Source organism: Myxine glutinosa, chromosome 1 (genome assembly GCF_964187855.1).
Source record: "Myxine glutinosa chromosome 1, kmMyxGlut1.1, whole genome shotgun sequence".
In the NCBI taxonomy this organism is placed as follows: domain Eukaryota; kingdom Metazoa; phylum Chordata; class Myxini; order Myxiniformes; family Myxinidae; genus Myxine; species Myxine glutinosa.
Window position 1 is genome coordinate 247,554,196 of NC_136261.1, and position 24,778 is coordinate 247,578,973.

Consider the following 24,778-nt stretch of genomic DNA (forward strand, 5'->3'; position numbering starts at 1 on the left):
CCTCGCCCCATCGTGCCCGTTACCTGGCAACGCCGCATCTTCGCCTCCCTCCACGGCCTTTCCCACCCGGGCCGGAAAGCTTCCCAGAAGCTGGTGTCGGCGCGATTCGTCTGGCACGGCCTTCGACGGGACGTCCGCGATTGGTCCAGCACCTGCACAGCCTGCCAACAGGCCAAGGTCCACCGACACACCGAGGCCCCGCTGGCACCTTTCACCGTGCCCGAACGACATTTCGACCACGTCAACGTGGATCTGGTGGGCCCCCTCCCCCCATCACGGGGGTTCACACACCTGCTTACCATGGTGGACAGGACCACCAGGTGGCCGGAGGCCGTTCCCCTCGTCTCCACCACCACCGCCGATGTGGCGCAGGCTTTCATCGCCACCTGGGTCGCCCGCTTCGGCGCACCGGCGGACATCTCGTCAGACCGCGGACCACAGTTCACCTCCGAGCTGTGGGGCGCGGTCGCCCGCAACCTGGGGGTCAAGCTCCACCGTACTACGGCCTACCACCCCCAAGCCAACGGGTTGTGCGAGCGATTCCACCGCTCCATGAAGGCCGCACTCATGGCCGGCCTTCAGGACGGCGGTTGGGCCGACCGGCTGCCGTGGGTCCTTTTGGGCCTCCGCACGGCCCCCAAGGAGGACCTCCGGGCATCCACCGCCGAACTTGTCTACGGCCAGGTGCTACGCATCCCTGGCGAGTTCGTGCCCGACGCTACCAGTCCCTGGTCCGCAGCTCGCCAGCGCTCGGACCTCCAGGAGGCCGCCCGACGGTTTGCCCCCGTGCCAACATCCCACCACGGTGACCCCCAGTCCTACGTCCCCCCAGCACTTCACACAGCGGAGTATGTTTTTGTGCGTCATGATGCACATCGGGGGCCACACCGGCCGCCGTACGATGGGCCCTTCCGGGTCCTGCGACGGGACGACAAGTCATTCGTCATCGACATCGGCGGCAAGTCGGACCGGAATGCGGTGGACCGCCTCAAGCCGGCGCACGTGGACATCGACCAACCGCCATGGTTGGCCCTTCCGCCGCGGCGAGGCCGCCCCCCGTCCACGGTGCCCCCCACTCGACCGCCCACCACCACACCGGACCCCCCCCCCCCACGACCCGCCAGGGGTCGCTTCGGCCGGGTCATCAGGACCCCCCTCAAATTGACCCTGCCGGTGCAAGTCGATTCTGGGGGGACGTGTGTAGCGGCTACCGCTGGGTTTTCACAATCGCCTTGCACCTACCAAGGACGCGGAGCGATCATCATGCCGGGCTCTTCCAGGACGCCCCGGCAGGCCCGCGCTCAACTTGCCAGGCCTCGGCCGGGACGCCCGGGCATGCCCAGGCACGCCCGGCCACGCCCACCCTCGACTTGCCAGGCCGTGGCCAGGACGCCCGGCCACGCCCCCTCTCGCCGTTCCCGGGCAAACGCTCCGGAATAATGTGTAGATATATATTGCTGCCCGATAAATGGGCTTTTGAGAGAGTATCTGAGCTGTTTTGAGACTTGAGCTGTTTGAGCTGTTTTGAGTTTGAAAACACCTGAGCTGTTTTGTTTGAATAAAGCAACTCGGACGAATTCCAGCTTTTTGTCGCGTCCATTCTTCCGATCGACGTGGGAGCAGGGCTCCTTCAGGCTCAACAAATTGATATGCTATTTATGACCCCTTCATGACCCCCGAAAACCCCCAAACGACCCCCAGGTTAAGAACCGCTGCCTTGGAACAAAATCAAGATTAATGATAAAGTGAAAGAAATGTTCATGTGTTATTTTATTTATCTTGTATTGCAGAGCAACTCATCCTGCCATTCGCCAAGGCGATGTGCAGAGAAGTGTTGGAGAGACGGCGGCTTCCAAGATAAGCAGCACCACTCCGCTTTCTGCCGACACGATTCGCCGACGGATAATAGACATGGGCGAAGACATCGAGCACCAGCTGTACGCAAACCTAGAGGCCAACAAGTTTGTCATCCAGTTGGACGAGTCAATGGACATCGCACAGAAGGCGTTTATCCTCATCTTTGCTCGTTATCGGCGATGATTTTATGGAGGATCTTCTGGCATGTGACGAGCTGCAGACCAAGATCACAGAAATATTCGCAGTCGTCAACAAACACATCGCATTGCATCGCCTCAGGTGGGAATTTCCTGATGCTATTCACGACGACGTGGATGTGTGCGGCAGGTTTCACAACGGTGACATATCTGAAGTCCAAGTATCGAAACAAACTGGAGACAGTGGCCCTGTGCGCCGACCTGGGAATCGCATTGTCGCCGCTTCAAAGCCGAATCGATGATCTCGGAGCCAATATGCAAAGTCAACCATCGCATGATGTGGATAATCCACATCGACAATGATGCTAACGGAACATTTGAATTAGGCTTGTAAGTTTCACTTTCGGGTTTAATCAGTGAAAGTTGTTTATTTAATGTTGTTCATGATAACGGAACATTGAACCTGGATATAAGTTCAGATACCTATCGGGTTTTTTCAGTAAAAGTTATTCTTGTTTTGTTTATCAGTTCAAGTTACATTTTAAGTTCATCATCTATTCACGATGAAGATTAAAATAAAGTTCAAACACCTTATCTTGGCGTGTCACTTTAATATAATCAAAGTTTTATTCTATTTCACAAAAGATACACCGCCAATGAATGTTGTGAGATTCATCTTCATCTTCATTTTCATCTTCATCATTAAATCTTCATCTTCTTCATTAAATCTTCATCCGGATTCACCTCTTCCGAAGCTGCGAAAAAGGCAGGGAGTTTACACCTGATTGGCTGACAATAATATCAAGTGGGCGGTGTCTGTGATCGAAGTCGCTGCTCATTCTCAAGGGGGGCGTGGTCTCTCGCTCTCTCTCCTCATGGTCGTGGAGATCCGTACAAAATAAGGACAGTGTTTGGTATGATTGTCGTCAATTTGCTTTATTGTTCAATGACGAATTGTACTACTGTACAAAGATGATGAACCGAACCCTTACCAAAATATTAACGTCAAAAGCAATCGATATTTCCGTGACGGTTTGTGGGGGTGGGGGGGGGGGGGGAGGGGCTCCATGGGTCGTGACTGGATGCCTGGGTTTTTATTGGGTCCTGGGCTAAAAAGGTTGCGGAACGCAGGTTTAGTCGATGTATTCCCGTTGTGGTGTCTCCCCATTTACAACGATCTTTCCTTCAATCTCCCTTTCGGTCTGTCCGTTCCACGCCACGAGCAGTTCATTCCCACCTCCGATTGTTCAATTCTTTACTCTTTCATTTTTGGTAATTATCATCCATCCAAACTCATACCGGCAACCGAAGCCCCCAAAGTAACAATTAATTACCAACAATCCTCCAGATCGGGCGTCTTACCTTCTTGTACTTGTACCTTCGTGATGCGGGGAACACCCCAAATACACGCCTTTCAAACAAACCTTTCTTTTCACTCGAACCAAATGCAGGGAGCACGAGGCCGGATCTTTCAGGCACACCAAGTGCTGTACAAAGAAGTGGCACGCCAAGTCGTGCGATATGCATACTGTATAAGGAACATTCCCGTGGGAGGGAAGAGGTGGGAGACACCCTTACCGCTTTATTTGTGAGGTGCAGGAGAGGGTTTTGTTGAAAGCTGCCTTACACACTGGGAATTTCCATGGCCTCATTGTGGGTCCCTCCCCCCTTCATGTGCGCACCAATGGAGAATTCTGCATTAGGCTGACAGACGATTGCATGGGCTGTGCTCGCCTGGAAGCCACGCCCTGCATGGAAAGTATAAAGGGCAGAAGGCAGCTGAATTTGGGGTGGTGCTGGTGAGCTGTGGTGAGCTGCAGTGGTGCTGAGCTGCCGTGGTGGTGAGCTTCCTTGGGGTGCCTCAGAACGAGCTCGGCAGTCACGAGTTGCTCGAAGGTTCACCTGCAGGGAATGAACCACTCTGGGTCACGTTCGTCTGCTGGAACGTGCAGTGACACCACTCCGACATTAACACTGCATCACCCCCTCATTATAACTTCCTCCCCCCACCTGTATTATTTGGCCCCATCCAGACCCGCCTGGCTAGTTAAGGTGAGCCTGGAGTCGTTCCCATACTCCTGCCTCTTTCGTTGTCTCTGTTTGTAATTAAGATCCTATAGGGATACTAAGGATAAGTCTGCTCTTTCGGGGCTTTTTACTTTGTTTTTTGTTGAAGATACATTCCCTTTTGCCTCTGATTTTGCTTCGTTAATAAAGAGCTATAAATAAAGTGTTTTTCACCAATGCTTTGTGATAAATACTCGTGCATTTCCCATCTGCTTCGTCCTTGCCCTTTCTTCCATTGATCCGACATAAAGGTGTACGTAGTTGATAGCCAGGAGTTCTACCCCACTGTTTCGCTTCGGTAATGTTTTGCCAGTGTTTACTCAGTTTCCTCGGCCGTAGTAGTAATAGGAGGTGAAGGCCGGGTGAATGTTAAGGGCATGGTCATTAGCCAAGGTCATTGGGTTACCAACAGATAACACAACATGAAGGTGTTGTGTTAGACACAAATATCTCAACCAGCATCCACGGTTGCTCAACAACCCAATGGGCCGTGGAGTTAGCCGTAGCCTGGTGGCCTAAGGTCCAGAAGAAAGTCCGAGAATAGCTTGGAGAAAATGCCAAAAAATAGAAAGTAAAGGACATTCAAAAAATATCGTTGTTTATGCTGGACGACCCACGTGCTCTTCGGAGGAACCAAGTGATGCTCTGAAAAGTTCATATAAAGGGGCACCAATTTGATTTGTACAGCTGCATGAAGAAGTAAATGTATTTTAACCTTTGTATTTTAACCTTTTTATGCAACTGTGTATATGTATATGTGTATATATATATATATATATATATATATATATATATATATATATATATATATATATATGTATATGTGTTTATATGTACATATGTTGATGAATATCTCAACTTTCTGAGATATCATGCTCAGACAGACAGACGAAAAATGACTCAGAGCGACACTTGGCAAAACAGAACAAAGTAGAATGGCACTCAGTGGAGCATTCTTTTGACCTCAAAAATAATTAGTGGTTGAATACAATGACCTGACAAGCAAATGGTTTTCAAAGTTTAAGTTAATCAGATGAAAATTGACAATTTGGCCTATGTTGACCTTTTGGCCGATGTTGATTTCAAAAATAGTTAGTGGTTGAATTCAGCAAGCTGATATGTAAATACTATTCACATTTCAAGTCAATCGGATGAACATTGAGGATTTTAGAAATTCAAAAAAATATGGTTGACCTTTGGCCTATATTGACCTTTTGGCTGACGCTGATCTCAAAAATAGTTGGTGGTTGAATTCAGTTAGCCGACATGGAAATGCTATTCAAATTTCAAGTCAATCGGATGAAAATTGAGGATTTTAGAAATTTGAAAAAAGGTGGTTGACATTTGGCCTATGTTGACCTTTTCACCCTTTGACCTCAAAAATATATAGGAATTTGTCAGACCACGAACTCTACCATTTGGTGGTTTCGTGAAGATCAGTTAAAAACTAAAACCTGTAGTCAAGTATAAGTGAGCGGACAGACAAACACACAAACCGGAGTGATCAACAAACTTGCAAAAAATCCCCCCTCCCCCCCCCCCCCCACCCCACCCCACCCCACCCACTCCAAGTAATAAACTGCCTCAAATGCAATACCCTCTCCTCTGGCGAGGGTAATAACACAGACAGTGCATTTGTGCTTTGAGGACATTTCTGTTGGAACCCTTCACAACTTCAGGTTTCATGAAAAACAAAGGCAGGAGTCTTCTTCTGATAAACAATTTTACAACAAGGGTGTTCTCCCAATATCACACACGGCAATGAAACATGGACAACAGCAAAGATTTAGTATACATTGGTGTTCAAACTGCCATGCAAAGATGCCATCTGAGCAAAACCAAAAGGGGACAAGAAAAACAACTAAATCAGAGAGAAAACAAAATTCCTAAACACTGGTCACAATCAAAAAACTCAAATGGAACTTGGCTGGACACATGGCAAGGACAGACAATAACTGCAAACTGGCAACCGAACGAAGACAATGAAAGAAGCACAATGAGATCCAAGATCAGATTGAGAGATTACGTTCTGTTACCATTTGAGTTTTTGGCGTCAGATTTTCAACAATTCTCTATTATGAGAATATGGAGAACCTGATAAATAAATTTTACATTTTTTCAATAAGCTGTCATTTTCTTAAAACTTGAGCAGATGGGGTTAGAATGTTGAGATTCTTGTTGTCTTTTGGCAGCAATTTGCAGTCATTGTTGTAGACATTCTGGTGACAGCCAGCCGTATGGCTTTCATCAAGGGGTGTGGGGTGCTGGCTGGTTGTCAGGGGTTACAGATGGTATTCTGAGGAATTGTGCTGCATATACCCAAAGGGCTGTATGTTTTCAAGACTGCTTTCTCCTTACTTGTTCACTGAATACCCTGCCTCCTGCTGAGGATCGCTTACAAAGAGGGCACGTTCAACCCAGCATGAGTAAAGCTATGTGAATTTATCAAACCTTTATCAGCAAAACTTTTCCCAGTCAGAGCATTTTTTATGCGAGCACTCCAGCGTGGTTTGCACGACGGAAGCTCAAGCTTCGTTGAGTAATAAAATCCTTGTCACAAATAAAACATTTGTAAGGATGGTATTGTTGGTTGTTATCTCCATATGCGGGTTTTATGAGGTGGGAGGAAGTTCTCCCAGAATCCAAAATCTCCACCTTTTTCGGTAAAGAATCATTATTCATGAACCAGTTTGTGAAACTTCATTCTCATAGTTTTGTTCCAAGGGCTCGTTTTAGAATTCTCACTGAACCTCTGACACCCTCCACCTGCAGTTTGTTTGTCGTGATATTCCCTGGAATGGTTTTTAAGTACTCAGTTCGGGTTTTCTTGATCATCTGGATTCCCTGTTGCTCTGACTATCACTGGTACAATTTCAGGTTTCTTCAATTGCGAAATCCACTTCACATCATTTTTCCTATCCTGGTATTTCAGATTTCAGCTCTCTTGTATGGATCTTCATATGTGATATCAAACTGTCTTTTCGAGAGAAACCTTTATCACATATCGAGCATTTGTGAGGACGCTCTCCTGTATGGATCCTCACATGTAATTTCAAATGACCTTTTTGAGAGAAACCTTTATCACATATCGAGCATTTGTGAGGACGCTCTCCTGTATGGATCCTCATATGTAATTTGAAATGACCTTTTTGAGAGAAACCTTTATCACATATCGAGCATTTGTGGGGTCGCTCTCCTGTATGGATCCTCACATGTAATTTCAAACTGCCTGGAAGTGAGAAACCTTTATCACATATCGAGCATGTGTGAGGACGCTCTCCTGTATGGATCCTCATATGTAATTTCAAATTGCCTTTTTGAGAGAAACCTTTATCACAAATGGAGCATTTGTAAGGACACTCTCCGGTATGGATCCTCATATGTAATTTCAAATCGCCGCTTCGAGAAAAACCTTCATCACATATCGAGCATTTGTGAGGACGCTCTCCTGTATGGATCCTCAAATGTAATTTAAATTGGTGTTTTTCAGAGAAACCTTTATCACAAATGGAGCATTTGTAAGGACACTCTCTGGTATGGATCCTCATATGTAATTTCAAATCGCCGCTTCGAGAGAAACCTTTATCACATATCAAGCATTTGTGTGGACGCTGTCCTGTGTGGATCTTCATATGCCTTTTCAAACTGCTGTTACAAGAGAAATCTTTTTCACAGACGGAGCACTTGTGGGGGCGTTTTCCAGTGTGTATCGTCATGTGCATTTTCATGTTACTCCTTGAAGCAAAATCCATTCTGCACACATTACACTTACAATGTATTCGCCTTTGTTGACCCTTATTGTTTGTTTAATTTAATATTAATCTTGGTGTTGCGAGGCCAAGACATGCACTTGTATTTTATAGAAAGCGAGTCTTGATTTCATGATTGTTTCTTCAAAAAAGGCTTCTTCCTCAGTGCCAAGCTGTGACTGGACCTTATTTGTCCCAAATTTCTTCTGGTTTGTTCTACAGAAACAAAGAACACATTTCCTTTTCTTTGTCAAAACCAAAATGCAAAATATTTAACACTTCTCCGAAAATTATATATTTTCTCAACACAAAATATTGTATGTTAATTTTTTACGTTTCCACTCACCAGTTGCAAAACAGGAAGCACTTCCATTTGTCATGTCAATACCATCTGATCCTTCCTTTGCAGAAGCACATTTTGAATCTTCTGTGACAGATAAATCGTTGTTGTGTTGTCTGCCTTCTACATTTACAGAATAGACATCACCTGTGTACAAGTCAGGGTCAGTCTTTTGCAGGGAAATGAGATGGAGAACCATCTTGAGAGTTCATAGAACATGTTACTTCATGGAATGTATACTTCAATTTAAATGCAATAATGAAGTTTGAGATTGGTTAAAAGAAAAATTCCGGATATTAAGCGCAATTGAGGTCGTCTTCTACGCCACCCTATTTCACATGTTCAAGTACTGCTAAACTGGAGGTTCGTGGAACGAACAAGCAGGCCATTTGTGTTCGGCAGGGTTAAAGTATTTAATTCAATTTAAATAAAATAAAGATTGAAAAAATTAACTCCACTCTACTCTGAAGACTGAACTCTCAAACCTGTCTCCCTCCTCCAAGTCCTGGTGGCATCTGGTCAAATCTGTTTCTGCTGTTTGTTCCCCTTCCATGCCCTCCCTTACCTCATACGGCCACACACCTGACTTTGCACCTGAAAAAGCTGAATGCCTCAACTCCGTGTTTGCCTCAAAATGTTGTGTCCCAAACCCATCGCACTCTGTACCCACCTTAACCAGTCATACCCAGCTGCCTCCAGACTCTGTGCCCTTCTCTCCCAACAAGGGGGAGAAGTTTGTCAATTCTCGACTCTGATTCCGCAACTGGCCCAGACAGCATCAGCCCACGGGTCCCCAAATCCTGCGCTGCCGTGCTATCACACTCTCTCTCTGGTCTCTTCACCCTCTCTTTTGCTCAAGGTCATCTGCCATCTGCTTGGAAATCAGCCAACATTACCGCTTTACAAAAAAAATGTGCAAAAAGAGATCCCTGCAACTGCAGACCAATGAGCAACAACAACAACAGGCATTTTAAAAGGCCATTTTCCCAACAAGAGTGGGGGTTAGCCTTGCGGTCCCCATGACAATGTTCTCCATTTTGCCCTATTTTCTGCATCTCCCCTTGTTAACCCCCTGGCCCGCATTTCTTCTTCGACCATCTTTAGCCAAGTCTTTCTCGGTCTTCCCCGTCCTCTACTTCCTTCCACATTCATTTCCATCAATCTTCTCAACCAGTCACTTTCATCCTTCCTCAACACATGACCAAACCATCTCAAACTGTTTCTCTTCACAGCATCCATCACAGGCTCTATTCCCATCATCTTTCGCAATTCATCATTTGGCTTCCTCTCTCTCAACAATACTCCACACATCCACCAAACCATTCACATTTCCACCCTTTCCAGCCTTCGTTGCTGTTCTACGTTCATTACCCATGTCTCGCTCCCATAAATCATAACACTTCAACCACATGCAGCATTCACCTTTCCCTTCAGCTTCAACGACACTCCCCTCCTCGTCAGCACGCCACTCAGTTACCGAAACTTCTTCCATGCACATCTCACTCCAGCAACCTTTGCCGAGTCTGATCCACCTTCTCCATTCAGCATGTCTCCTAGGTAACAAAATGTTTTCACACCTTCCAGCTTCATGCCGTCTCCAAGATCCAACTCAACATTTCCTCCATCTGCAGCTCCCTCTGTGCACACCTTACACTTGAATGTAGCTGCCACACTGGTTAATGACCCTCTCAAACCACTACATTTTTGATGAACCCACTCAGCGCACATTGTACAATGAATTGAGTTCACTCCGACACCCTTCCTGCACATAGCACATGGCCACTTCCCATTTCTTTCCACATTACCACATGCTTTACCACTTGCCATCACCTTTGTTTTTCCGATATTCACCTTCAGACCTTTCGTCTCCATACATTCCTTCCACTTGTTCATCTTCTCCTTCAGTCCATCCATACTTTCTGCAATCAACACCAGATCATCTGCATACAACAACTCTCACGGTAAACCCTCCTTTACGTTCTGAGCCAACACCTCCATCACAGCTACAAATAGTAGTGGACTTAGTACCGACCCCTGATGCACTCACACCTTCACCTCAAACTCACCACTGTTCCCGTCCTTCGTCCTTACAGCTGTGCACGCTCTTTTGTACATTGCCATCACTACTCTGATCAACCATTCCTCCACTCATAACTTCCTCAATGCCCATGTCACTTCACGTGGAACCCTATCGAATGCTTTCTCCAGATCAACAAACCCAAGAAAAAACTTCTTCCTCTTCTCCATGTACTTCTCCTGCAACTGCCTCACAATAAAAAGTGCATCTGTCGTTCCTCTTCCTAGCATAAATCCAAACTGCATTTCGTCAATCTTCACTTTCTTCCTTATCCTCCTCTCCAACACCCTTTCCAATACCTTCATTCCAGGCTCCAATAACGTTATCGCTCAATACGAGCCACAGTCCAGAGGGTCACCTTTCCCCTTGTATAGAGGGACGAGGGTACTCAGTTCCCAATCCACTGGAATGCAGCCTTTTCACCACCAGATTACAGATCTCTGTCATTCTCTTCACACTCCCAACTTCCTGCTGCCTTCAACATATTTCCCACAACTCCCGTCGGCCCTCCCGCTTTTCTACTCTTCATTGCTTTAATCGCTTCCTCAACTTCCTTCTCGGTTATTTTCTCTGCCGGTCCTAAAACTGGGTTACTCTCGATGTTGCCATCCCATTCATTCTCTGCATTCAACAGTATTTCCATATATCTCTTCCATCTTCCTTTAATTCCATCTGGGTCCACAACGATTTGTCCCACTTCATCCTTCAAGCAATTCACCCCCATCACATCACACCTCTTTCGCTATCTGCTTTGCCATCCTGAATACCGCTCTCTGACCCTCTTCCAAATCCAAGCGTTCTCCGAACATTTTCCGACATGCCTCCTGCGCCTTTGCTACCTCTTTCTTTGCAGCCTTCTTGGCTGCCTTATAAGTTTCATGCTCTTCCTTTTCTGCCCCCGTACGCTTCGCCTTCTGCCACTCCTTGAACTTCTTCCTCTTCTCGTCAATCTTCTTTCGAACTTCATCATCCCACCACCATGTTTGCCAGTGCCTTGGTGGTCCTTTTGTCCATCCACATACCTCACCAACGGCTCCCAACAGACTTTCTTTCATTGACATCCAACCACTTTCAAGCTCAACCACATCATCCTCACCCATACTCAGCCTCTCTTTTAATGCCTCCCTCACTGTCACCTCTTTCAACCTCCACACCTTCATTCTCGGTTGGAACTTCACCCGCCGAGCTCTCCTCGCACCTGTCAACCTTATGTCGCAGACAACCAAGTGGTGCTGTGAAACAGCCTCCTCCCCCGGGATCACCTTTGTGTCCCGGAGGTGCCCCCTATCTCGCCTACGCACCATCAGGTAGTCAACGGTTGTCGTCGACCCACCTGACGTGTATGTAACAAGCTTATTATCCTCTTTCTGGAACTGAGTATTACAAATCAACAAATCAGCTCCATCAGCAAACTCCAAAATCCTTTCACCTTCTCCATTTCTCACACCATATCTGTAACCCCCATGAACTCCCTCAAAACCGTCCATACTCCTTCCCACATGTCCATTTAGGTCTCCTCCTACCACAACAACTTCCTTATCTTTCACGTTTTCCACCAGCTTCTCTATTGCACACCAGAACTTGTCCTTCTCTTCATCGCTCCGACCAACCTGCGGAGCATATCCCGAGATGACGCTCACCAAGAGCTTTCCAATCATCATTTTCACCATCATCAACCTTTCACTCACTCTCGTCACACTCACCACACTGTCTACAAACTCTTCAGAAAACAGGACACCAACACCATTCACGCCTTCTGGGCACCCTTGCCACACAAACTTGTATTTCTGTCCCTGCCTGCCCTTCACCATTCTCACACCACTTCCCTTCCATCTTGTCTCCTGCACACAACATATGTCCACTCTTCTTCTGACCAATACTTCCACCACTTCTCCTGATCTCCCTGTCATTGTCCCTACATTCCACGTCCCAAACCTCAGAAACCGATCTCCACGTAGGGCATCAGACTTTTCGTCGTCATAAATGGAGTGATTTCCACCCTTGCTTCGATCGGGTTCCCCACCTTGAGTTTTGATGAGAGGGAGTGGGGTCCCCCACGGGGTACTTCGGGCTGTACCCTGCCCATATCTCGTTGTAATTGTCATGGTTCTCTTTTTGAGGCAATGTTTTTATGGCCGGATGCCCTTCCTGATGCCAACCCTTTTAGTCGCCTCTTACGACACGCAGGGATACGGTGTACCTATTCTAAACCGGGGTACACACTGGTACAGGGGTACATTGCAGACCAATGAGCCGACTCCCTATAATCAGCAAGGTCATGGAATCCATCATCGCTTCTGATAATAAATAAATCCTTCCTAGTCTCCAAAGGCTTGATCTGTGATCATCATTTTGGATTAAGACCAGGCCACTCCAATTGGGACATGCTGCTTCTGCTGTCTCAACAATGGATTGAGGCCTCAATGCTGAACAGGAAATCAGAGCTGTCTCCCTTGACATATGTCATGCATTTGATACGTTCAGTCACCCTGTCCTGCTCACCAAACACTCCTCTTATGGTATCCAAGGAAATCTCCACCCATGGCTTGTGGAGTTCCTCTCCAGTCGTAGTAAACGTGTGGCCCTGAATGGAATTCTCTCATCTCCCCTTCCTGTTAAGGCTGGAGTTCCTCGAGGCAGTGTTCTGGGCCCTGTGCTTTTTCTGGTATTCATTAATGAGCTGTGCAACTCTCTGAAAAATCCTCTCTATCTTTTTGCTGATGACTCCACCCTCTGCTGCTACTTATCTCAACGCCGAGATTGACAGGCAGCAGCCTCTTCACTCTCTGCAGACGGGATAAAATCACAACACAACACAACAACATGCATTTTAAGGCCATGTTCCCTGCTAGAGCGGGGGTTAGCCTCACTGGTCACACGGGATACGGGATAAAGTCACAAACTGGTCAAAAAAGTGGAACATGTCATTCAATCCTGACAAATCTCACATCCTCACTATTTCTTTTTGTAAAGACCATCTGGAAAACCGCTGTAACTCAAGCTTTTGGGTCGCACTATCTGCTATGATCTTTCCTGGGAAAACCACATTTCCAAGCTGGCCTCCAAAGGCAGTCGCCGACTGGGCATCCTTCGTCGTGTGAAGTTCTTCATTGGCACGACTGAGCATCTCACCATAAACAAGGCTTTCAACCACAACTTGATGGAGTACTGCTCTCCCCTCTGGGCTGTTGCTGCTGCCTCACACCTCTCAGCTTCATGCTGTAGAAACCAAAGCTTTTAGAATTATTGGCATCTCCCTTGATGAAGCTGATTCTGAGGGCCTTTCACTCTCTCTGCAGGCAGGTCGGTAGTCTTTGTGTTCTACTGATTCCTCTCTGGTCAAGCTCCTACAAAAAAATAGTTGGTGGGTGAATTCAGTCAGATGATATGAAAATCTTGTTCAAATTTGAAGTCAATCAGATGAAAATTGGGGATTTTATTAATTTGAAAAAGTGGTTGACCTTTGGCCAATGTTGGCCTTTTGGCCTACACTAATCTCAAAAATAGTTAGTGGTTGAATTCAGTAAGCTATGTAAATCCTAATCAAATTTAAAGTCAAACGGATGAAAATTGATGATTTTAGAAATTTGAAATTGTTGTTGACCTTTTGGCCTTCGCTGATCTCAAAAATAGTTCGTGGTTGTATTCAGTTAACCGACATATAAATCCTCTTCAAATTTCAAGTCAATCGGATGAAAGTTGAGGATTTTAGGAAAAATCTTTTAAAAGTGGTTGACCTTTGGTCAATGTTGACCTGTTGACCTTAAAAATATAAAGGAGTTTTTCAGACCACGAACTCTACCATTTGGTGAAGTTTTGTGAAGATCAGTTAAAAACTGTAACCTGTAGTCAAGTATAAGTGAGCGAACACACAAACCAGTGATCAACAAACTTGCAAAAAAAAAAAAAAAAAAAGCCCAAGTAACAAACATGTTATTATGTAGAAGTGCAGATTATTAACTTTTTACATCCCGATTTACACACCTGTTACGGATCGTTGTGCAGGTCTGACCCCATCCTCTTCGCACCAACACTCGTTTAAAGGTATATCGGTGTTTTGCACGAACAGGACCAGAACCTTCCAAGTTATGAAACAATTAGAACACTCATTTCAAAAGACCTTTCGGCACGCTCAAAGTGCAAAATGGAACATCCTTCTCAAAATGTAACCACGCTGGTCATAAAAACACTTTTCAAAGAAAATCAAAATATATTTATCATCAATCGCTAGTCTCGTGAAAACGACCTGAGGGCTGGAAGGTGAGGCAGCATCTACCTCTGGCAAGGGATAGGTATCTGTTTCGACCTCGAATGGATCACTGTTATCCAAGGCCTAAAAGAAGCACAAATACCAGAAGATGGATTACCGCACGCGGACCCAGTCTCACATCACGGATAAACATACCAATGGCAATACTGCATCTGTACTTCGTAACGATAGCACGTACGTACCATGGGCCTGCGCCCAAACGATCACACACCACGTGGCAATTAAAAGTACACCAAGCGCTGTAAACACGACACCGGATCGAAACGAGGACGAAAAGAACGCTCACCTCGCAATTTCAAGGAAAATAAATAAAAGAGAAACCAATATGAGGTTAACCGCACACTGCTGTTCGCACCGATGTGCCGAATCTGGAGATTGGAATAAAAACACCTTCTTTGAACGTTAAGGTATGCTTTGACCCAAAATGTTTTTCGGGCGGTGTATAGGCAAAGAAGCGCTACCTCGCATGCTCCCGGAAGTTAATTTTTTTATGAAAACTGCTTGAAAATCGAAATGCCAGGTGGGTGGAGTCAGCCTTCCTAATAATGACGTCGTTGTGGGTGGAGTCAGGCCAGCTGGCCATCCAATGGGTGGAAAGACAGACACAGTTGGACAGAAAACTTCTGCTGCTTTAATATAGACAAACACAATTGCTTGTTTTAGAACGATAACTGTTCTTGTTTAAAATGAAACTTATTTGTAAATGCTATAACATTCACATTACGTATCGATAATAACGATTATATTAAATCGCGGCGTTACGCGCGCTGCTTGCGAGCAAGGAGGAAGCGGACAATCGGTAACTTATAAGCGTCTTTATTTCAGGAGCTCACTGTAACACTAGCGTGCTCCGGGCTGCGCGCCCCGTGTATATCCTCAGGCCACGCCTACCCCTCGGGCGTGGCCGCCGCCCACTTGGTGCGCGGAATGATGTCACCACGCCAGTGGGCTTTCGTGTCCACCACACGCGCCCCCCCAGAATTCCCGCGCACCTGGAGGGCCAGTTTGCGGGGCAAACGGATCACCCGGCCGAAGCGCCCCCTGGCGAACGGCGGCGTCCAGGGTGCAGGGATGCCAGGTGGGATGCCCCTGGCTGCCCCTGGGATGGGTGCAGGACCGGGGGGCGGCGTGGCGGCGGGGCCGGGCGGTGCCGGGGGTCCGCCCGCAGGGGGGCGGCCCCGACGCGGGGTTCGGGCCACTGGCAGTGGATGGTCCACGTCGAGGTGGGCCGGCTTGAGGCGGTCTACAGAAACGCGGTCAGGAGTACCGCCGATGTCCAGGGTGAAGTGCTTCGCCCCGGTCTCCAGCACGCGGAAAGGCCCGTCGTACGGGGGCCGCAGTGGTGTCCGGTGGGCATCGTGGCGGACGAAGACGTACTCCGCCGTGCGAAGCTCCGGGGCGACGTGCGTCGGTGGGTGCCCATGGCGCGTTGGCACCGGGGCGAACCTCTGGGCGGTCTCTTGCAGAGCGGAGCGCTGCTGTGCCGCGGACCATGGTGCCGTGGAATCTGGGAGGAACTCGCCCGGCACCCGCAGCGGTTGCCCGAAGATCAACTCCGCCGCGGATGCGCGCAGGTCCTCCTTGGGCGCCGTCCGGAGGCCCAGCAGGACCCAGGGGAGCCTGTCGACCCAGCCGCCGTCGCGGAGGGTGGCCCGGAGCGCGGCCTTCAATGAGCGGTGAAATCGCTCGCACAGGCCGTTAGCCTGGGGGTGGTAGGCCGTGGTTCGGTGCAGCCAGACCCCGAGCCCCTGTGCGACCGCCCCCCAGAGCTCCGAGGTGAACTGGGGGCCGCGGTCGGACGAGATGTCTGAGGGGGCGCCGAACCGGGCGACCCAGGTGGCGATGAAAGCCTGCGCGACGTCCGCCGCCGTCGTCGATGCCAAGGGCACGGCCTCCGGCCACCGGGTGGTGCGGTCCACCATGGTGAGGACGTGGGTGAAACCCCGCGAGGGGGGCAGAGGTCCCACCAGGTCCACGTGGACGTGGTCAAACCGGCGTTCCGGCACTGTGAACGGGGCCAACGGGGCCTGGGTGTGCCGGTGCACCTTGGCGCGCGAGGCACGTCCTGGCCCAGCCGCGGACGGCCTTCTGGAGGCCATGCCAGACGAACTTGTCGGCGATCAACCTTTGGGAGGCCCTCGCGCCCGGGTGGGACAGGCCGTGGATGGCATCAAACACCTGGCGCTGCCAGCCCGCGGGCACGATGGGGCGAGGCCGCCCGAGGGAGACGTCGCACAAGAGGGCCGCGCCCGCGCCGTCGAACGGCACCTCGGTGACGCGGAGGCCCGTGACGGCGGTCCGCAAGGCCTGGACGTCAGGGTCAGCGGCCTGGTCCGCTGCCATCCGGGCATAGTCGATGCCGAGGTGGACTGTGTGGGCGATGGCCCGGGAAAGGCAATCCGCCACAGGGTTGTCCTTCCCCGCGACGTGCCGGATGTCCGTCGTGTACTTGGACACGGCCGACAGGTGACGCTGCTGCCGGGCCGACCACGGCTCGGTGACCTTGCCCATCGCGAAGATCAGCGGCTTGTGGTCGACGAAGGCCGTGAACGCACGGCCCTCGAGCAGATGGCGGAAGTGCCTGACCGCCAAGTGAAGCCCGAGCAACTCGCGGTCGAAGGTACTGTAACGGCGTTCGGGCGGGCGAAGCTGCCGGCTAAAGAACACCAGCGGTTGCCAAGCTCCACGCACCCATTGGTCGTGCACCGCGCCCACCGCGTAGTCCGAGGCGTCGGTGGTGAGGGCGATCGGTGCATCGGGCGCCGGGTGCGCGAGCATGGTGGCGTTAGCCAAGGCGAGCTTCGCGCCCGTGAACGCTGTGTCCATCTGCTCGGTCCAGGTAACGTCGCCTTTGCCCGGCTTACCTCAGAGAGCTTCGTGCAGGGGGCGCAGGAGCTGGGCGATACGGGGCAGGAACCGATGGTAAAAGTTCACCATGCCCAGGAACTCCTGCAGCCCTCTGATCGTGCGGGGGCGTGGAAACCCCTTCACCGCCTCCACCTTGGCCGGCAGGGGGACGGCTCCGTGCCTGGTGACACGGTGCCCCAGAAAATAGATTACGGCGACGCCGAACCGGCACTTTGCGGGGTTCACAATCAGGCCATGCTGGCCCAGGCGTTCGAAGAGCGTGCGGAGGTGGCGTAGGTGCTCTTCGCAGGATGCGCTGGCGACGAGGATATCGTCCAGGTAGACGTAGACAAAATCCAAGTCGCGCAAGGCGCTGTCCATCAGTCGCTGGAACGCCTGAGCCGCATTCTTCAGACCGAAGGGCATCCGTAGGAACTCGAAGAGTCCGAATGGCGTGATGACCGCCGTCTTCGGGACGTCCTCCGGCCTGACGGGGACCTGATGGTAGCCGCGTATGAGGTCCACCTTCGAGAAGAAGGACATGCCCGCCAAACAGGCAGAAAAGTCCTGAATGTGGGGGACGGGGTAGCGGTCGGGAGAGGTGGCGTCATTGAGACGGCGATAGTCCCCGCACGGTCGCCATCCCCCGCCGGGCTTCGGCACGATGTGCAGCGGCGACGCCCAAGCACTCTCTGAGCGCCGAACGATGCCGAGTCGCTCCAGGGTAGCGAACCCCGCTTTTGCCACCGCCAGCTTCGTCGGCTCGAGGCGGCATGCCCGGGCGTAGACCGGTGGCCCGACGGTGGGGATGTGATGGGCCACCCCGTGCTTGATGGCCCCCGCCGAGAAGGTGGGCCGCGTGAGGGCCGGGGAGCCGGCGAGGAGGCGGGTGAAGTCGTCCACTGCCGGAAGCGTACAGATCAACGTGGCCAGAACCGAACCGTTCGGCAAGCCGCTTGGCAAGCCGTTGAGCTGCTCAACGTGCTGGGCAGCGCACAAGCGAGTGAGCTGAACGTCTCAGCCTGGACAAGACGTCTGCGCTTTACGTCGACCAGGAGCCCATTAGTGCACAGTAAGTCCTCGCCAAGCAGTGCCATGGGCACGTCGGCGGTGACTAACGTCCATCGGAAAACCTGCCCTCCGAACCGCAGAGAGAGGCAGCGTTTTCCGTACGTCCGGATGGGCGTCCCGTTCGCGGCAAGCAGCGCGGGGCCCCCGCCCGCGGTGTGCTTGTCTGACGTACCGGCGGGAATAACACTCACCTGCGCTCCCGTGTCGCACAGGTAATGGCGCCCGGATAAGGTGTCCGTTATGAACAGCAGGCTGCTCGAACGGCCGGCACTCATCGCCACTATTGAGCGCCGGCCCGGGCGTTTCCCGACCTGTTGAAGGAGCATGGCGGATGATACTGCCGAGCCTCGTGGCCGAACTTGGCGTGGAACCAGCACCAGGTGGTGGAGCTGGAGGAGCGCGGCTGGCTCCGCCAGGCCGGTGGAGTTGGCGGTTTTCCCCGCGGTGGCGGTTTTCGCCGGGGCGTGGCGGCGGTCACGCAGTGCTTATCAGCATGCTGCGAATGCTGTGTAAGCTGATGCTGTGGATCAGCATAATCAGCAGCATCAGCCTCGAGGTCCGTGACGGCCGCACCGACTCTCGCCCGCGTGTCCGCAGCCACGAAGTACCTGTCCGCCTCAGCTGCCAATGCTCGGGGTTCCGTTAGCACGGTCCCGGCCAACGCGAGGCGAACCTGCACTGGAAGTTGGCGACGGAAAAGCGCCCGGAATAGAGAACCGGGGGCTTCGTCGCCCAACAGTGACAGCATATGGTCCATTCGGACCGACGGGCGCGTGTCGCCGAGCTCGGGGAGATCCAGGAGGCGGTCGGCCCGTGCGTCGTCCGTGAGGCCGAACGTGGCTAGGAGTAGCCGCTTGAGTGCCTCGTATTTGTGGCCGTCCGGTGGGTGGCGAAGGATGGACACAACTCGAGCGGCCGTGCCGGGCCCGAGGGAGGCGACGACATGGCAGTAGCGCGTGTCATCGCCGGTGAGGCGCCGAAGCTGAAATTGGGCTTCGGCTTGGACGAACCAGACTTCGGCCTGGGCCTCCCAAAATTCGGGAAGTTTGATGAAGTTGGCCATGGCAATGGCGTCGTGTGTGGAAGGATCGCTCCGGCAGATCCAACGTCGAGGGTCACCAGTAAAGCGCGGCGTTACGCACGCTGCTTGCGAGCAAGGAGGAAGCGGACAAGCGGTAACTTATAAGCGTCTTTATTTCAGGAGCTCACTGTAACACTAGCGCGCTCCGGGCTGCGCGCCCCGTGTATATCCTCAGGTCACGCCTACCCCTCGCGCGTGGCCGCCGCCCACTTGGTGCGCGGAATGATGTCACCATGCCAGTGGGCTTTCGTGTCCGCCACAATATCGTCCTGCAAGTCTTCGGTGCCGTCCCCGGCTGCTGTCACCCACTTATTGTGTGTGTGTCTGTGTGTCTGTTTGTCTGTATGTCTGTGCCTTCACCTCGAAAACATAGGCTTTATCCCAGTGACTTTTGTGCGTTAAATAAATTAATGTGCCCATGTGATGTGCTCGTACGTAGACATGCCTGTGTGTGCTCGTACCAAGACGTGCATGTGTGTGCTCGTAATAAGACGTGCATGTGTGTGCTCGTACTGAGACGTGCATGTGTGTGCTGATACCAAGACGTGTATGCGGGCGCCATCTTGTAGAAACCTCGCACATTTATAGCTCTGAAACTGCTCCATGGAAGAAATTGAGACCTGGCTCCAGGGTCGGCGTTATGGGGGGGGGGGGGGGGTCATTCGTGGGCCATGCCCCCACAAATGAGTTATTGTGCCCCCCCCCCCCCCACAGCAAACTTTGCGTTTTATTAATTAATTTATATTTATCATGTGGAGCTCTGCTCGCACGATAAAGCCGGACAAAATGGACGACACCAGGAACGAAGTTTCACTGAGCTGTTTATTCCAGCTCAACTCGAAAGAACTCAAAAGCACTGAATAGCCCGTTAACACGGGCGGCAATTTATATCAAAAGTTCACCACACAAAAGCCACGCCTCTCAGGCGGGGCGTGGTATGCAAATAAGGCAGCCACGCCTCTCAACAGGGCGTGGTATGCAAATCGAGAGTCCACCCGGGCAAGGCAAGTCCGGACACGTCCGGGCGAGTAACCGCCCGCCGGTTACATCATCGGCCGGTGCAAGGTGATTGTGTCATGCTTCCGGTAACTGCTACATGCGCTCCCCCAGAATTAACTTGCACCGGGAGAGTCATTTTGAGGGGGGTCTTGATGACCCGGCCGAAACGACCCCTGGCGATTCGTGTGGGGGTGGTCGGTGGCGTGGCGGTGGATGGTCGGGCGGGGGGCTTGGTTGACGGGGGATGGCCCCGTCGTGGAGGAAGGGCCAACCGTGGAGGTTGGTCGAGGTCCAAATGGGCCGGCTTGAGGCGGTCCACGGAGATGCGGTCCGGTTTGCCGCCGATGTCAATGATGAACGACTTGTCGTCCCTCTTCAGGACATGGAAAGGTCCATCGTACGGCTGCCGGAGCGGTCCCCGGTGTGCGTCGTTCCGGATAAAAACGTACTCAGCAGTGCAAAGTGCTGGGGGTACGTGGGGTTGGGGGCAGCCGTGGTGGGACGTGGGCATGGGGGCAAATCTCCTGGCGGCCTCCTGGAGGACCGAGCGTTGGCGAGCCACGGACTAGCGTCCGGTGGCGTCAGGGATGAAGCTCGGCGGTGGAAGCCTGGAGGTACTCTTTCGGGGCCGTTCGGAGGCCCAATAGGATCCACGGGAGCCTGTCGGCCCAACCGTCGTCCTGGAGGCTGGCCCTGAGAGCCGTTGGATTGGGGGTGGTAGGACGTGGTGCGGTGTAGGTTGACCACCAAGGCCTGGGCGACCGCGCCCCAAAGCTCGGAGGTGAATTGCGGGCCTCTGTCGGAGGAGATGTCCGAGGGGGCGCCGAAACGGGCAATCCAGGTGCCCATGAAGGCCTGCGCCACGTCGGCGGATGTTGTTGATGCCAAAGGGATGGCCTCCGGCCACCTGGTGGTCCTGTCCACCATCGTGAGGAGGTGGGTGAAGCCCCGCGAGGAGGGAAGGGGTCCCACCAGGTCCACATTGACGTGGTCGAAGCGCCGCGCGGGCACATCGAATGGTGCTAACGGGGCCTGGGTGTGCCGGTGGACCTTCGCGCGCTGGCAGGCGACACAGGCGTTGGCCCAGTCGCGGACGTCCTTACGGAGCCCGTGCCAGACGAACTTTGCTGCCACGAGCTTCTGCGATGCTTTCCGGCCTGGGTGGGAAAGGCCGTGGAGGGCATCAAAAATGTGCCGCTGCCATCCGGTGGGCACGATGGGGCGAGGTTGGCCCAGGGAAACGTCGCACAGGAGAACTGTGCCTGTGTCCTTGAAGGGGACATCGGCCAACCGCAGGCCTGTGTCCGCTGTCCAGAGGGCTTGCACCTTGGGGTCGGCGGTCTGGTCAGCCGCCATGCGGGCGAAGTCCACACCGAGGTGGACGGCGTTCGCGCCGGACCGGGAGGCAATCGGCCACAGCGTTGTCCTTGCCTGCGACGTGCCGGATGGCCGTCGTAAATTCGGACACGGCGGAGAGGTGGCGCTGCTGGCGGGCCGACCATGGCTCTGCAACCTTGGCCATGGCTAAGACCAGGGGTTTGTGGTCCACAAACGCCATGAACGGGCGGCCCTCTAAAAGATGGCGGAAGTGGCGAACGGCCAGGTAAAGGCCGAGGAACTCGCGGTCGAAAGCGCTATACTTGCGCCCGTTAGGGCGAAGCTGCCGGCTGAAGAAGGCCAGCAGTTGCCAAGCCCCGTTCACCCACTGTTCATGCACGGCGCCCACCGCGTAGTCGGAAGCGTCCATGGTGAGGGCAATGGGTGCGTCGAGCGCCGGGTGCGCCAGCATTGTCGCGTTGGCGAGGGCCAGCTTAGCGCCTGTGAACGCCTCGTCCATCTCTTTGGTCCAGGTGACGTCGTGCTTGGCCGGCTTGCCCTGGAGGGCTTCGTACAGGGGGCGCATGAGATGGGCGGCGCGAGGCACGAACCGGTGGTAGAAATTTACCATCCCCAAAAATTCCTGTCGGGCCTTGCTGGAGCAGGGGCGTGGGAAACTTGTGACTGCCTCCACCTTGGTAGGCAGCGGGATGGCCCGATGGCCCTTCGTGATGCGTTGCCCCAGGAAGTCGATGGCCGTTACGCCAAACTGGCATTTCGCCAGGTTTATGATGAGGCCGTGCTGGCCGAGGCGCTCAAAAAGCATGCGCAGGTGGATGAGGTGCTCCGCCCGGGAAGTGCTGGCGACGAGAATGTCGTCCAAGTAGACGAAAACGAAGGTGAGGTCGCGCAGCACGCTGTGCATCAGCCGCTGGAAGGCCTGGGCCGCGATCTTAAGGCCGAACGGCATGCAAAGGAACTCGAAGAGGCCAAAACGTGTAATTACCGCCGTCTTCGGCACGTCGGCCGGCCGGACGGGTACCTGGTGGTAGCCCCGAATGAGGTCGACCTTGGAAAAGATCACCCGCCCAGCCAAACGGGCGGAAAAGTCCTGTATGTGTGGTATCGGGTACCGGTCGGGGTGGTGGCGTCGTTGAGGCGGCGGTAATCGCCGCATGGTCGCCATCCGCCACCCGGTTTGGGCACGATGTGCAGGGGTGAGGCCCACATGCTATTTGAGCGCCGCACAATGCCCAATCGCTCCATCGCGTCGAATTCCGCCTTCGCCACGGTGAGTTTGGTCGGGTCGAGGCGACGATCCCTGACGTAGACCGGTGGACCTGTGGTCGGGGACGTGGTGTTCGATGCCGTGTTTGATGGCGACAGCGGAAAACGTCGACTGCATGAGGGCGGGAAACTCGGCGAGCAGGCGGGTGAAATCGTCCACGGCCGGGAGCGCGCAGGCTAGCTGGGTTGGTGCGGAGCCGCTCAATGAGCAAGCGAGCGAGCTGAAGGTCTCCGCGTTGATGAGCCGACGCCGTTTGATGTCCACCAAAAGCCCATGCGTGCATAGAAAATCTGCACCCAGCAAGGCCATGTGCACGTTCGCCGTGATGAAGTCCCACCTGAAGCGCTGGCCCCCGAAGCAGAATGCGACGCCACGCGAACCGAAGGTGCGGATAGAGGAGCCGTTTGCGGCGACCAAGGCGGGGCCGCAAAGCGCGGCCTGTTTGTCCTGTACCGAGGCGGGTATCACGCTCAGCTGGGCGCCGGTGTCGCACAAAAAACGCCGCCCGGATGCTGTGTCCGTAATAAACAGAAGGCTGCCTGAATGGCCGACGCTCATGGCAGGCAGCGAGCGCCGGCCTGGTCGTTTCCCGACCTGCCGAAAGTGCACGGTGGGCGGCACGTTCTGGCCTTCTGCCCGAACCCGGCGTGGTAGTAGCATATGGTCCGCTCTGGTGGAGGCTCCGACTGTCGCGTCGGGTTCGGTCGATGGGGCGTCGCGGCGGCCGCTGCACATTGCTGTTAATTTATCCGCCTCCTTGGCCAGGGCGCGAGGGTCCGTGATGGGCGAATTAGCCAAAGCTAATCGTTCCTGCCCGGGTAGCTGCCAGAGGAAACAGCTCGCGGAAGAGGAAATCTGGGCTGTGGTCACCGAGTAGAGCAAGCATGTGGTCCATGCATTCAGATGGACGGGCCTCACCCAGCTCCGGGACATCGAGCAGTTGTCGCGCGCGTTCGGTCTCTGTGAGTCCAAACGCACCGAGAGGTAGGCCTTTGAGCGCGCCGTATTTGTCGGCGTTCGGCGGGTTCTGTAGGAAGCTCAGGACCCGGGCAGCAGTGGAGGCGTTGAGCGCGGAGACCACGTGGTGGAAGCGCGTCGTGTCCTCCGTAATGTTCCGCAGGGCGAATTGAGAAGCCGCTTGGGCGAACCAGACAGCTGCGTGCGATTCCCAAAAGCCAGGGAGCTTCAAAGCTACAGATGACTCCATCGCCATGTTCTTAAAAAGGGGTCACCAATTGTGGAGCTATTCTCGCACGATAAAGCCGGACAAAATGGACGACACCAGGAACGAAGTTTCACTGAGCTGTTTATTCTAGCTCAACTCGAAAGAACTCAAAAGCACTGAATAGCCCGTTAACACAGGCGGCAAGTTATATCAAAAGTTCACCACACAAAAGCCACGCCTCAGGAGGGTCATGGTATGCAAATAAGTCAGCCACGCCTCTCAACGGGGCGTGGTATGCAAATCGAGAGTCCGCCCGGGCAAGGCAAATCCGGACACGTCCGGGCGAGTCCGGGCAAGTAACCGCCCGCCGATTTACATACCACGATCATCGGCCGGTGCAAGGTGATTGTGTCATGCTTCTGGTAACCGCGACAATCATATTAAAAGTGAAAATCTTTTCGCTAAATGAAATATAAACAAAAGTAAGAAAAGAAAAAACACACCCTGTTGGTG

At 52.7% G+C, this 24,778-nt stretch overlaps 1 protein-coding gene across 4 annotated transcripts; it reads right to left on the minus strand.

The window, feature by feature from the left end:
- Positions 1–7,671: 7,671 nt before the first annotated feature.
- LOC144894037 (uncharacterized) lies at positions 7,672–14,899 on the minus strand. 4 transcript variants are annotated; one of them, XR_013624725.1, is made up of 5 exons: positions 14,784–14,899; positions 14,504–14,560; positions 14,212–14,305; positions 8,157–8,297; positions 7,672–8,026 (listed from the first exon to the last, which is right to left on the minus strand). XR_013624725.1 is itself a non-coding variant. In XM_078785635.1 (5 exons), the coding sequence occupies exons 1-5, from the start codon at positions 14,680–14,682 to the stop codon at positions 7,941–7,943; spliced, it is 381 nt and encodes a 126-aa protein (XP_078641761.1). In that variant the 5' UTR covers positions 14,683–14,773; the 3' UTR covers positions 7,672–7,940. The 4 variants fall into 4 exon arrangements, 2 of the variants coding, with proteins under 2 accessions (XP_078641761.1, XP_078641754.1); XR_013624724.1 differs by having other exon boundaries at positions 14,474–14,560; XM_078785635.1 differs by lacking the exon at positions 14,784–14,899 and adding an exon at positions 14,680–14,773.
- Positions 14,900–24,778: the final 9,879 nt, after the last annotated feature.